The sequence below is a fragment of the Carassius auratus genome, chromosome 27, assembly GCF_003368295.1.
Source record: "Carassius auratus strain Wakin chromosome 27, ASM336829v1, whole genome shotgun sequence".
Lineage (NCBI taxonomy): Eukaryota > Metazoa > Chordata > Actinopteri > Cypriniformes > Cyprinidae > Carassius > Carassius auratus.
Genome location: NC_039269.1, coordinates 12,905,466 through 12,920,461, shown reverse-complemented (window position 1 = coordinate 12,920,461; position 14,996 = coordinate 12,905,466). Strand labels below are relative to the sequence as shown.

General features: G+C 37.3%; 1 protein-coding gene across 1 annotated transcript; it reads right to left on the bottom strand.

Annotated features, from left to right (window-relative positions):
• c27h10orf67 (chromosome 27 C10orf67 homolog) lies at positions 1–13,707 on the bottom strand. The gene is made up of 12 exons (XM_026207213.1): positions 13,699–13,707; positions 13,293–13,431; positions 12,377–12,435; positions 12,208–12,273; positions 8,904–8,969; positions 6,313–6,372; positions 6,135–6,214; positions 5,999–6,064; positions 5,837–5,924; positions 4,255–4,317; positions 4,096–4,177; positions 1–1,827 (listed from the first exon to the last, which is right to left on the bottom strand). The coding sequence occupies exons 1-12, from the start codon at positions 13,705–13,707 to the stop codon at positions 1,784–1,786; spliced, it is 822 nt and encodes a 273-aa protein (XP_026062998.1). The 3' UTR covers positions 1–1,783.
• Between the last annotated feature and the right edge of the window lie 1,289 nt (positions 13,708–14,996).

Sequence of the window (14,996 nt, the reverse complement as noted above, 5' to 3'; positions counted from 1 at the left end):
AAACCCCTGCACTCTGAAAAACTTTAAATTCTGCATTCCTCAATTGTTTTCCAGCTTTGAATGACCATATTAACTGTGGCAGAGGGAAAGCAAAAGTGTAAAACAGCAGCTCAATGCAAGAGACTATAAGTTTAGAGTGATTGGCTGAAATGGCCTTGGGCCAGAGCTGGGAATGCTTCCAGGCCAGACTCCCATTAACCCTCTATGGTGAAACTCTGCTGGAATCCAACACACCAGCCATCGCCATTTATCCACCAACTAATGAAACTAATTAATTTCTGGAGTTCAGCTAAAATTCCACTTTGTTTGTTTTACAACCTGAGTCTGAAACCCTGTGAAAGTAGCAAACATCTTTAGTGCGATACCCCCTCCTGAGATTGTTTTAGCTAATGATATATATCTGACATCTTATAGTAGTTTCTATGGTAACGGGGCAGCAAGCAGTCCGGACCATGCTGATCTGTTCAGTAGCACAGCAGTATGGAAAAGTTGTTTTGTGACTCTGGCAATGGACCAGTTAGTGGAAGATTACAAGGAATTAGGCCATAATCACATAATCCCTGAGAAGGGGTCACGGCACAGTGATCAGGCTGATCAAGTCATAACCCAATAACCATCCGTTGTACATGACAGATAGTTAAAAGAGAAATTGGTAATTGATTCTAGGCTTGTCCCTTAGGGTCAGTGGGGTCTGGAGAGACCAGAATTCGGAGAACAGCTCCGCAGGGGTTTGCCACAGAGCGACACTGTTTATACAGAACATTACAGCTACCAGCCAAACCACTCTGTTCTACAGATTCAGAAGGTCAATGGTACTGTTTATCACTTCATACTAAAGCTTAGAGTAAAATTAACTGTGTTTGATTTTTTAAAGCATGTACAAAATGTAAAGTAGAGCCCATTTCATATGGTCATTTATTCTGTACAGTGTGAAGAAGCGAAATAAAGACTGAGCGAAGACGATGGGGGCAGAGCAAGACTAAAGACTGAAATGGGTTCGAGAGCCAAGATCTTATTGTTTGGCTCCACAGCCATTGAGATCGCCTCCAAAGCTGTGCATTCCGCTGGTTTTGTGCTGTATGTGGCATGCGGAAAGCGAAAGACCATTCTTAGAGCACTCTTTACTGTGGCAGAAGAATGCATACAGTTACTCATGTCTGCACCTCTCCAACAGCATTCAGGCTTGAGAGCTGCAGTAGACTGAGCCCATTCACAGCACAGTCAATTACAGTCAGTTAAAGTCACGATAGCCTTTGTTTTCTCTTAATAGGAGCTCTGTGTGGGAGAAATCTAATGAATTTACTTAAAAAGATTTGAAGTTTTCTCTTTGCTTTGTTTGAAAGCATGCCAAGCGAGTTCAAATGCACTGTACATTGCCGTGATATCTTCACTGACTAAATGAACTGACTTTTCTTCAAAAGTACTAAATAGGAATTGCTGTACATATTATTTATTAGTGTGAAACTGATCAATATCCTTAAGTATAATAATAAGACTATGAGTTCAATCTAACTAGCCGTTTCCTTTTTTAGATATAAACAATAAATCTTTAATGAAACAATGTTGTTATTGAAGTGCTATTTTTTTGTATAAATCTCATCGCCATATTGCATAAACTCTTTGACTGCTCCTCAACTCTGTGATTTTATTTCTGATTTATAAAGAACTTTTGAAATGACAAAAACAAGCTGTGCACAGACGAAACCATTTCTGTTTTAAATGTGATGGGAACTTCAAAAAACCTAGGGTGGCTGCCTCTTGAAAAGAGAGAAAGAGCTCTAGTTTATGCTTCTTCATCTTCCTCATCTGCAACACTCAATTTGGGATCTGCAATTACATAAAACATTTAATTAGCAAATAGCTTCACAATGCCAAGAAAATCATACATACACATGAATAGTTTTTATTTTGTGCATAGTATTACCAGTCATATATCACTAGTAAATCATACATTTCATTCATATTAGAGCACTTATAAATTGCGATGCACGAACTGTGGTTTTAACCATCCCAAGTCATTTTTTGTACCAATCAAGTGAATGTGAGTACTGCCCATGGGAGGGGCAACATGACATTTCCCTGGCCGATTCAAAACAGGTCACGGACCCTCCATAGACACCAAGGCGGTGGGAGGGAGAACTTAACCACACCGTGTAACCGAATCAAACCAGTGGTTACCCCTTTTCAGCCCACTGGAATAGCCATAACAATACCATTCACTTTGCAGCAGAGAAGACATGCTCCTTTGAGACTGACTGAGAGGCTTTTTATCAACTGCAGGGCTTTGTAGCCTTTAAAAGAAAAATTAAATAGAGAGGGAGAAAGAGAGAGCTTATTTTGAAAGGTGTTTATTTTCCTAACACATTTTATTTTGTTTAATTGGGTGTGGCTCTAAATATAAGGTAAAAGGGTCTTAATAATGGCAGATGACAGAATGTGCAGTTTTATGAGCTGAAAAATCCTCAAGCTCAGGACTGCCCTAGTGTTGACCTAGGCCTTTCAGGTTGCTTGAACACATCAGAATTGCCATTGTTGAGGTTGATTAATTGAGTCTGATAAGTTACCATGAATGAAGATTGTTATAGTGTTTAATGTGGTGGGCCTGGGTTTGTAAATGCCTCTTTCAAATAGTTCTGCAGAAAAGCATATGGCCCAGACGTATTCATGAACAAAAAGAAAGAAAAAGCCAAAATTTATTATGGTTGTGTCCAAGCAGTCTTGTCCCCCTTCTTTTGATCGTTTGCCGAATGACTTTGAAGCCATGCACTTTCCACATTAAAAAGGGAACATTTAAATCTTTTAGAAAAAAAAATGGGAGATTTTACCCTTCTGCTTAAGTTTTATTCTTAAGTCATTGTTCGCAATGTGGTTAAAAGGTTTAATACTTAAGTTTATAAAAAATGTAATTATGTGTACATTTTACCTTAGTCATTACCTTGGCATTTATATCTTATTATTCCTAAAAGGCAATATTCATATTTAAAAAATAAAGCTCAGCTAACAAGACCCCTCAGACAGACAGACAGCCTTAGTTTACATGTCCAAACAAGAGCTTGTAAAAGTGCGTTTGCCATAAAAGCTTGAAATTATTCACACCAACTTAGATTGGTGACACACTGAATAAACATAATCTGCTGTGTGACAACAATGTTTGCCAACTCTTTCCAAGTGTCAAGACCCTCAGTAGCCGGTGCCTTATCTCCAGTGTCGCAATTATTGGGTGTCAGTGGTGATGTATGGTCCAGATTCCCATGGTTTAGACAGGGGCCAGCTAGCAGTTGTAGAGGTCACTGGCCAGGCCCTCTGGACAGAGGACCAGTGACCCCCTTCATGCTGACCAACTATAAAATACTGAAATGGCCTGTAGACATCTCAATCCATCCAGAGCCAAGGCTGCAAGTACAAGGCTTTTTTCAAGTACTTAAGCAAATATGCAGAAGGTTAGACATAATGTAAAACCCAAATACAATAAAAAAACAGTAATATTGATAAATATGTATACAATTTAAAATAAATGTTTTCTATTTATTGTATTTTCATATGTGTGTTTATTACAATATCACATTCTAAGTGTATAAATCTATACACTGCATAAAGAAGAACCAATGCAGAACCGAGGACACACATCTATTGTCTATGATAACTGGCCTGTTGAAATCCACAGACAGGACAGCGGTGTAATCTGGGCAGATTGATTAGTTAGCTTCTGTGCATCAGATATTTGTGTCTGAGAGCTTCCATATTGACAAAGGGTATTAAGTCTTTCAGTTATCTGGCCAAGTCATGCCTGCTAAGCTCATTAACCTAGATCCCAATCATCAGAAAGTCAATAAAAGGCAAAAGAGAGATTAAAAAGTAGCTGAGGCAAGACAACTCTCTCCATCATTTCTCATTCACGTTCCTCATGTGTCACTGCCAATATGATAATAGCGCACAAGGCAGCCTTTCAGAGTGATGGACATGTTTGGTCAAATCAATATCTTTGAACACATTATGAACATGTTTTTTTGACGTTGTCAGTTTGAGGACAGGTTAAATTAGATGTTTTAGTCACTGGTCTGTGATGTTATGTCTTTCAGGTGGTCATGCACTAACCTAATCCAGGAAGAGCATCTGCTTCTCTTTCACTCTGAAGGCCGATGTCTATCTTCTGCTGGACTCCAGCACCTATATGTGGCTTATATCAGAGGGACATTAAAGCTACAAGTCCATCACACCAAAACCAGAACAGTTGTCAGTTGAAAGGTTTCTTACCAAAGGAGCCATATTACTATTGCCAAGCCGACTCTTCTGTCGTGGTGAGCAAGGAGCATCCATCTGCAAGAAAAAGACATCTGAAATATCTCCAGTCTTCATACACATATTGGTTTTACTTAATTTGTGAGGACATCTCATAGATGCAACTGTTTGTTTACAGAGGTCATGATATGTGCTACACTCCAACCCAAACTCTGAACCTTCACAAATCTGCTGACGTCATGAAAACATTATATTAACCTTTTAATTAATGAGGGCCACTTCAAATGTCCACTTAGTCATTTTCCAACATAATTCACTACATAACGTTAGGGGCATCTAAAAAAAAAAAGTTTGGGTGACACTTTTGTTTATGGACCAATTCTCACCATCAAGTAGCTGTTAATTATCATGCGTAATAGTAGTATAATGGCTGTTTTTGAGTACTTATAAACACATATTCAAGCCTTCTTCTGATACCTTATCCTATACCTAAACTCCTACAACTAGCTTCCTTTATTAATAAGCAGCAAATTAGGAATTTGTCCCCAAACTAAAGTGTGACCAAAGCCAAACACACAATTACTTGGCCAATCTAAGGGCAAAAATACAGTAGACTTACATTGTTTTATAGTTAATCATAATTACTACAGACAAATCACAATCCACACGCTAAAAGAAAACGGAGCGATTTTACAATAAAAAAAATACATGTATTTGATATATTTATATTTTCATTTTACATCCCCAAATTATACGTAGTGAAGAACTCACATGTATACTGTATGTATATTCTCATTCAAAATTTTGGGTTCAGTAAGCGCTTTATAAAAGAAAAAAAATATATATTTATCAAAGTATCTTAAAAAAGCTATTACAGTTTCCACAAAAATATTAATCAGCAACTATGAGCAACAGTTTTTAACACTGATAATCATAAGAAATATTACTTAATTTCTGAATGATCATGTGGAGCAATGGCTGCTCAATATTTCACAATATTATACTGTTTTTATTGTATTTATTATCAAATAGATGCAGCTTTGGTGAGCTTTTGGTGAACTTTTTGGAAAAAAAACCCACCAGACTTTTGAGTGTTATATCTATCTATCTATCTATCTATCTATCTATCTATCTATCTATCTATCTATCTATCTATCTATCTATATATATATATATATATATATATATATATATAGTGGCAAAAATCGGGTTTGTGTCCTTTTTAAGAGGTTCTAAGCTATTTTCATGTGCATTATTTCTATAATAAATGATTTCCGGGACAGGCAGGCCTCAAAGGGTTGCTGTTGTCCTCCTGGTAAATGGGGTGTGGGGTGCAGCGCAAAACAAAAACAAAACTTATGCATATTCATCAGCCTTCACAAATTGAGGCCAGAGATGAGGGGCTTAATGTGCGTGCACCTGTTAAAGTCTGGGTTAACATCTACTGTATATGTGCTCTGTGTGTGTGCGGGACAGGCCACAGGTGCAGATTTCATTAAGGGTTACACAATTAAATGATGAAAAAAAAATGTTTTGGTGTAAATATCATGGAAGGGCATATTTATTCAAAGTGGACAGCGACAGAGAAGCGACTGACCACAAAGCTGACTGAGGCGTTGTGCAGAATTGCTTCCTGCCGCCGCAACGTCTGCCGTAAGAACATCTCATCCTTGATGGCATGGAAACTTATGAGAGAAATAGTTAATGTAGAACAGCTCATGGAGTCAATTGAAAAAGCAATTAGAGTTACAAAGTGTACCTCTGTCTTAAAATCTCAAACTTCTTTTCCCACGCCTGATTGGAAATGCATAACTGCTTACTGAGCCTGAAACGATAAGAACAACAGAAGGAAGTGGAAAGAACAAGTACTATACTCTTTTAAAATTGTATTATACCTTTCGATCTCCTTTTTTTGCATTGCTTCAGTCTTTCTATGTTCTTTTATTTGTTGAACCAACTCTGTATCCCCAGCAAGCTAAAGGAAATTAAACTAAACTAAATTAAACTAAACTAAAAAATTCATTCATTTGTTTACGCATGCATGTAGTTCCACTTGAACAAAATGAAGGGTACCTCCATGGTTGCAGTCTCTGCTGGTTTCTGATTCTCAAGCTTCTTGTCAATGGCTCCTTTCTGAACACAGAAGAATCATAAAACACATCAATGATGCATTACGGTATAGGATTTGTATGTCAGTGAAGTAATACATATAAAACGTTACTTATGTTTCCTTGTGTTTTCATTACTGTAAAACCCAAAAATTACAAACATTTACATGTTGTTCCAAACCTGTAGTCATTATTTTTTTCTATGTAACACAAAAGAACATATTTTGAGAAATGCCTAAGTGTCTTTTTTTGTCCATATAATGAATGTCAGTAGGATCCAAATATCATTTTTGTGTGTGTTTTAAAGAGGAAAGAAAGTTTAAAGCAGGTTTAGAACAAGATAATCAGTCAATATATTTTTGGGTGAACTATCCCTTTACACTGAATCTGGCAACAAATTTAATGTGCCGGTGCACCTCAGCTCAGAAGAAAGGAAATAGCTTTGGAGCTTTATCTGTTTTCCCAATGGAGATTTAAATGGAGGGCCATATTCTGTGTCGCTCACAAAGGGTCATTTTAACACCAAATGTCCACTTTATGTGGCATGTCCAATCAAGGCCTGACACAGCTTTGTGGAATGTCATGTTGGCTGATTGAGTGCGTACGTTCAGAGCAGTGTGAAGGTCAGGTCACCTCAGGTCAGCTCGGACATCCACTTTTCCACCCGTGTTCCCCCAAAAAAGCCTAACAGAACGTGGGAGTCCCTTTTTAAGTTTCTCTTAGTAAGAGTGGGTGCAGAGTGTGTTGTTAGTCTAACCCGACACAGAAAGGATGTCAGTCTACCCTTTTTCTTTCATCCTAACCAAAGAAAACAAAGAATAGGAGAAAGAAAGTTTCCTTGCCAGATTGTTCAAAGAGCCATTGTGTGCAAAAAGGAGTAGGTGTTGATTTGTGACAATATGATAGTGAGTCGTGTAAGGCCTCTGAAGTCCTCTGCTTTGAGAACAGACACTAATGAAGGCATGCTACACTCCAGTCTGTTTTCTTACTAGGATGCAGGATGCACACTTACAGTTTAGACATAAAATATAGATCATTCAACCGAAGAACCTTGTGAGAAGTTTTGATAGATTCCATATACACTACCACTTCAAGGTTTCAAGTAGCTTGAATTGTATGAAATATCATAATGAAGAACAGTATTACTATGCACGATTTATTCAATATAAAATAGCTGTTCCTATTTTAATATATTTTAAAATGTCATTTATTCTTGTGATTGCAAAGCTTAATTTTCAGCAATCAATGCTCCAGTCTTCAGTGTCACATGATCCTTTAGAAATCATTCTAATGTGCTGATTTGGAGCTCAAGAAACATTTATTATTATTATCAGTGTTGAAAACAGTTTTGTGGAAAGTGTGATTTTTTTTTTCAGGATTCTTTGATGAACAGAAAGTATAAAAAAACCATTATTAATCTTTATCTTAAATTTAGTTGTTTACCGTTTTATTTAAAAAATATATAAATATTTTGTAGCATTATAAATCCATTGAAAGTCACTTTCTTTCATACATTCTAGTTGAATAAACAAATTAATTTCTCAAATAAAAAAAATACTTACCCTAAATATTTGAAAGGTACTGAGCAATTGAGAAAGATTTTTTTTTTTCTAAAAAAGCCTGATTTTGAAATATAGTATTTCTAATCATTCAAGCACAGACCCTACATTAGAGCTATTGTTTGCCAAGGTAAATAAATCAAACTGTTTAAGTTTGGGCCACTGTCTATAGAGGGCCGGGCACGTGCCAGTTAAGATCAAGGCTTGGGCGTTATAAAAAAAGATAAGAGTTCCACACATTTCCATAATAACTAGCCACTACAGTGGCCAAGCTCATTGTAAGTGTTCCCTTTATGAAGTGGACTTTAAACTGGGCTCATTGTCCACTTCTATTGAGCTGTACCCCATCACCCACTCCAGCCTGTCACTGTGTTGTGTCAGCTGCATGCCACATTCCACCCTCTGCTAGGCGCTGACCGCCACCTCGGCCACCTCCATACAACCACCATGTTGACAGAGTCCTCCCCACACCCCTCACCTCACCCTTCCCATCCAACAGAGCCTTTAACAAGCCATGAACAAGCAAATAAAAAAGGGGAAGCATATGTAAGAATCCTGGATGCAATAGCCACTTTTAAGATCAGCTTCATATATGCTAATATCATATAGTGTGTTCATTAAATGGTATGTAAGATTAGGACTGGACATAAAAATGAATGTGTGTATGTTTGTGTTGTTTTCGATGAAAAAGAAAAAGATCTGCACTTGAAGAAGGGAGAGGGGAGCTGCCATCCATCACTCAGGGCTGTTAATGAATGCATTTCACTGTTGGTGCGGGTTGAATTTTAACCGCAGACTCATGGCTAAGATCGATATGACTTAGATACTGCGTGTGCACCTTATCCTCTGTCTTTGCTTTAGGACACTGATGTCTGGGGTAATGGAGAGATCGTCCACTGGTCAAGGGTTCAAGACCTCCAAACATCCTGATAAAGATAGGACTCATGTCAAGTCCGTGCCGTATCTGAGCATGTGGTCAGCTGGGTCTCATGCTCACCTCCTTCATGCGTGAGGCTTCAATGCATGCAATTTCTTTCTCCATTTCCTCTTTTAACTGTTTTATCTGCAAAAGATAATAAAACAGTTATGTCACAAACAAGAGTGGACAGTAGGTGAGATTTCATAGTGCTTATTTGCAACCATCCTAAGGTTTCTTGGACATTTACACCCAGGTTAAAACTTCAGAAGTGGTCAGCCAATAGTGCTGCTGACAAGTGCAGTTGTGTGGTTGATGGGCCGTTCATTTGGGTGTCTTTTCACAGAGGCGAAGCTTGCACCCAGCTGAGCTTCACACTCCACTCTGGCCTGGGCTTCAGCCTCTCATTATAGGTCTTTCCTGCAGCCTTCTGGCTATAGAAACAAATTTTCTGCTCCATTGATCAAAGTCACCAAAATAAAGTGGAGAAAAACGTCATTTTTTCAAAACGTCATTTTTTTCACTTTACATTTTTATGCATAGCCACCATGCTAGACCTTAACATTGAGTTTGTCAGTCACAGCACAAAGGGGCGGCTCAACAAAGGGTGCAAGACTGAAAAGAGGCCAATCTAAACTGCTACACTAAATATGGATAATCCTTTTCTCCCGGTGGCTCAAACAACATTAAGGAGGTCTTCATTAGTGGTTTTAACCAGGGCTTCTACATGGAGCATGTTTGGCCACCACCTGCTCCATTAGTCTCTTTCCTGGCTCTACCAGGTTTGTTTTTTATTCATTTCAACAATTCAGTGGTAAGCTTTCTAGAAATTTACCACATCTTTTTAAATAAATAAATAACACATTAAAAAAAATTCAATTAATGCAACATAAATAATTAAAAACTGTATCATACAGAATATCTGTATATTAAATTATGCATATGAGTATAATAGAAATGTATACAAAATCTAATTAAAAAAAACTATTTAAATATTACTTTCAACAATTAATTTTAAGAGGTGAGCTTTATCGGTAATCAAATTACTATGTCATCAAAAATGCATATGTGTGATCCTGCACTACAAAACCAGTCATAGGGGTTTTCATTTTTTTTATTTTAATTATTTAGATTTATACATAATCTGAAAGCTGTTAGGATAGGACAATATTTGGCTGAGATATAATTATAATCTGAATATCTGGAATTTGATGGAGCAAAAAATCTAAATATTTAAAAAAACACCTTTAAAGTTGGCCAAATGAAGTTCTTAGCAATGCATATTACTAATCAAAAAAAATTAAGTTTAGATATATTTAGGGTAGGGAATTTACAAAATATCTTCTTGGAACATGATCTTTACTTAATATCCTAATGATTTTTGGCATAAAAGAAAAATCGATCATTTTGACCCATACAATGTATTATGCTACTTATGATTTTTGGTTCATGATCACATATATGATACATATGAGCATATTTGGAAAATATACATATATTTCTTCCATACTTTAAAGAAGAAAAATTGCATTTTTACTTTTAGTAAGTATGGTATTTAAGTAGATTTATTGTTTTAGTTATACTACATAAATATAAACCTAAGTAAACTAACTAACTGACAAGCAACAAGTGACAAAAATAAACATCTGTATGCATAGTTTTCTTTACTCTGCTGAAGAGCTGTGCTAATATGAGCGTTTGATTGCAGGGTAAATTATGCCAGCTTTGACAGGACCCTTGCTGCTTGTCTCCCAGCAACCCTGCAAGACCAGAGGGAGACTTTTAACCTTCTGGATTCTGTGTGGCCAAATTCAATAGCTGAGTACCATAGAGTCTTTCACACTCTTTTTACGTTGTCCTCTGTGTTCATATTTTAATTCCAGCCATTGTGTGGCAAACTTGGTGCATATTGTTCCTCGCAATCAACCACAGATGCTGTGTATAATGATACTTGCTAACCAGTGCTTGAAAACATTTTATCTGTAAAATTAAGTATGTAAATAAAAGATTCTGTGTTATTAAATATTTTAAATTGTATTTAAAGGTTTGGATGGTATAATAAAGCAACTGGCTGACTTTTAGAGCTCAAGACTTATGAATACAAGGCAGTAGTCCAACTTAGAGCGCATTCAAAATGCACAACAAAGCACTCTGACCACATGGTTTCTTACTGTAGTGCAATAATATAAACTCTGGCATGGCCCCAATCTTAACACCACGCAGTGCTACTTCACACACACTTCAGCTTTACTGCACAAAAGATAAAACACTAAATAAACAATCCTATATCAATACATGTCAAAACTGCTGCACTATGTCTATTCACCAAATGTTTTACCAATATTAACATGCTACAACGTCAGCTCGGTGCTTCACATCGTCAGCTGTGCTTGATTACATATCATAAAATAATTTAGATCTCCCTCGTGCACCAGTTGCTGCAGAGCATTTAATTCATGGTAATTTGCTCCACTGGCATGCTTCTCTATGCTCACATGAGAAAACATGCAAAATTATGAGGGACAACATTCTCTAGGCTGTAAAGCTCACATACTATATGCTGCCCTATTTATCTTACTTGTCACACAGTAACCATTTCTGGTAAAGAAAATTATTTTTTGAGAGAAACAGGAAAACCAGTGTTTGTAATAAAAGTGAATGGGGCTAATTATTTGTAAAAAAAAAAAAAAAAAAAAAAAAAATTATTAATAATATATATATATTAACAGCTTAAATGTGAAGCTTATAATTTATAAAACTTAAACTTATATGGCAACAAAGTCTTAAAATAGAAATAGAAATATTCACAATAATTAATTAATTAATTAATTATAATACTTGAATAATAATTATACATCACTTTACACAGAAAATGTTTAATTATATATATATATAATTACCTATTAATAATTAGATAAAAACAATCATTACTCAGAAATTGCTAGTAAATACACAAACAATTACAAAGTAAAATGCAAATTACACACTGAATTAAATGTGACATTTAGAAGTAGAAAAAAATCGTAATATTTTTTGAGAAACATCTTTGTTTTATTTGCAACTTTGAAAAATCGTTTTTAAAGTATTAACGGTAATGCTTTTTTTCAACTTTTCAAAAGGTGAACATTTTAATGCGAACCTTTTAGCGATAAGCCCCATTTACTTCCAATGTGTGTGTAATATAAGTAGTTTTGGTTTTTGAAAGAAAGCAATGCAGAAGTTGAAATGAGTTTTGTGGCGAATCAACATTATGACTGAACTTAACTAGCACTGAACCCAGAATATTTTGTATGTCTCCATTGACTATTTTTGTAATTACTGTACTGGTGCTATATAAATACATTTAAGCTAAATAATCCTTTAACAAAAGAAAGGAAAAACTCACCTTTTCTCTGCCACTTTCTCTTTCAAAGTTTAACTGCATTTTCAGTTGCTCATGTTCACCTGTCAACTGCAATAAAAAGGAATTAAAGTGTTTTAAATTAAACAAATGCTAAGGGCATATAAGGATGTTTTTGACTTTTTTTGTGCACTATATAATTACTACATAAAACCTTTTGAAGGGCTTTTTTGCTGTCATCAGTCTCTGATTTTAACTTTGCCAAATCCAGAGCTATAGACAGAAGAAAGAGAGAACATTTGAGAGAGAACAAAAAAAAGACTCTTTTCACAATATCAAGAAGAGAAACAAAGGCTAATGCCAGGAGCACAACGACAGGACCTCCACTCATCTTTGTTCATCTTTCTCATCTTGGGTCAGTGGACTGAAGCCCAGTCCTGGCCTGCGTGACCTGTTCTGGCTCAGGGTCCTGACAAGCTTCTGACCTGGTGCATTGCTGCTGACATGTCCACTCGCATGCACTGACCAAACACAAGCCACTAAGTTCAAGGGCCAAGTGTGTGTTAGTGCCCAAGTGCTTTTATTTCCATAGAGACTTAAGACCTGGACAGCTCTTATCTTTAGTCACAGCCAATGCAAAACGTTTTAGCAGATGGTTCTTCACATTTTGAATGGGGACGCATAAAAGGGAGTTTATGTTTCACTGAAATATATGAGATGTTGTTTTAGAGGATTTTAAAAACCGATGTGTTTATGTGTAATCACACAAAAACAGTGGCGTAAAATACTCAGACGGTTACCAAAGTTACATAAGCAATGAATGAATATCAAACACTAAGAGAGATAAAGGGCTGACCCTTGAGAATACACCTGTCTTGTGTTTGCTTTCTCCTCACAGACTCCCACAGAGTGTGAGATGATAGCTGTGGTCTGACAAGTGTCCTCAAACATTGCACTCTGAATGCTAACTACCTCACACACCGGGAAAGATAAGAGAATGTGTCTATGTTTCCGAAACCAGCATTCGTGACAAATGTTTGTTTTTGTCCCAAAAAAGCATTTGAAAAATGCAAGCACACTTTTTTTGTGTGTGGTTTATCAAAAAAAGGAATTAAAATATGACATGTTACCCAGCCTCTGCTCTTTGGATTCCAGGACTCGGTGAACTTCTTCCAGCTCGACGTGCAACGAGTCAATGTTATCTTTTAGCTTTTCATTCTCTGACTTCAGTCTGCTTTTCTCGGGGTCCTCCACTCCCTCGGAGCCAATCTGAAAAATGACACAAGTCCTTTTTAACTTTCCCTTTACAGCTCAAAACAAAAGCCACGCCGCTCAAGCTGCGTGGCAAATATGAGTGCCATTCAGGCACAAAGCAATCGTACAACTTTCTGCCTCCTACCATTTCCCCCTGAATAATAAAAAGCGAGAAACAAAAAAGCAAACACATTTAGAAGAGGGCGATCTCTTTCTTTCCTCCTCTTCTCTCTTTCGGCCTTTTCTTCTCGCCCGGAAGAAAGACGGCAGTACATTACATACAAAGCCCATAATTCATGGGGACATTTTTATTGACAGGAATAATACATATCATACTGTTTGTGTGCCCCTGTCATTCAGGTCAATTTATTCTGGAAGTCAAGGAAGGCAGCTGGGGCCTATCCACCCACAGTCTGAGCTCTGCTTTCTAACAAGCTCGGCAGAGCCGGGCCGTGAGGGGGGCGATTGGAGGATGGCTGAGCAGCCCCAGGGGGTTCACAGAGAGCACAGTTTCCCGGGGGGGGCTTGTTGCCTTTGTGCTGTCCCTCAGTCGCAGTGCTGCCAGTGTCACCAGGATCACATCACACGTCAGAGCGCTGAAGTTTGCAGACTGGGAGCCGCATGGAGCCCATCAGGTTCCTGTGATATCCACGCAGTTGGCCCTCTACTTTGTACCGCAGCAACCATTCATGCCCCGAACATTAACAGGGCTTTTGCATGCCTGTCACACTTAAGATTGTGCAGGCGTTCAAAGGCTTTCAAAGGGTTTTCTTCTTTTTTCCCACTTTATTCACTCCGTCTCTCTCTCACTCATTCATAAAAGAATGTAAATTGCGATCATAAAGAGGTTTTGATTGCTATAAATGTATTTGATGTTTGACGGTTTATTTGAGATGATCTCGAATGAGCCTTGACAACATATACACTCTCCGAAAAAAGGTAAAAATGCTGTCACTGTCTTCTTAAGTACATTTAAGGTATGGGGTAAAAAAAAAGGCACAAAAAAGTAAAATTCGAAAAGGTACCATCACAGCTTTTGTACCTTGAGATTGTAAGTCACAGTGTCATTTTAGTCACACAGAGTTAATGAAATGCTTCGATTTATGACACCTTGCATATGGTTGACGATTGTTTACTATAAATTTAATGCCAGAATAAAGAGCGATATGTTATGAATGTGACTCCCCAAGTGCGACGTGAGATGGCGATGATTTTGATGATGTACATGTCATGGAAATATGATTCCATGTGGGGTGGTCACCTCAGCTTTTCCTCCCTGTCATCTTCTAGGGAGAGACAGTATTATCTTTTGTTCATAGATCCTGAGCCTAATTGTTCCTCCTCCAAAAGATATTTTATACTCTAAGGAACACCTTCCTGGCCTGTTTGAACACCCCAACCTTTAACTCTGGCTCCACCATCTGCTGCAGTAACAGAACTACAGGTGATTAGCCATGCATCTCTCCTGTGGGCGTGAGAGTTCTCATTAGCACAATGAACAAAGCTCGAACTCTGCCGGGCTGCACTCATTTGTTACACTTTGAGTGGCAGGTTTTGTATGGCTGTTCTCCGGGCCATCT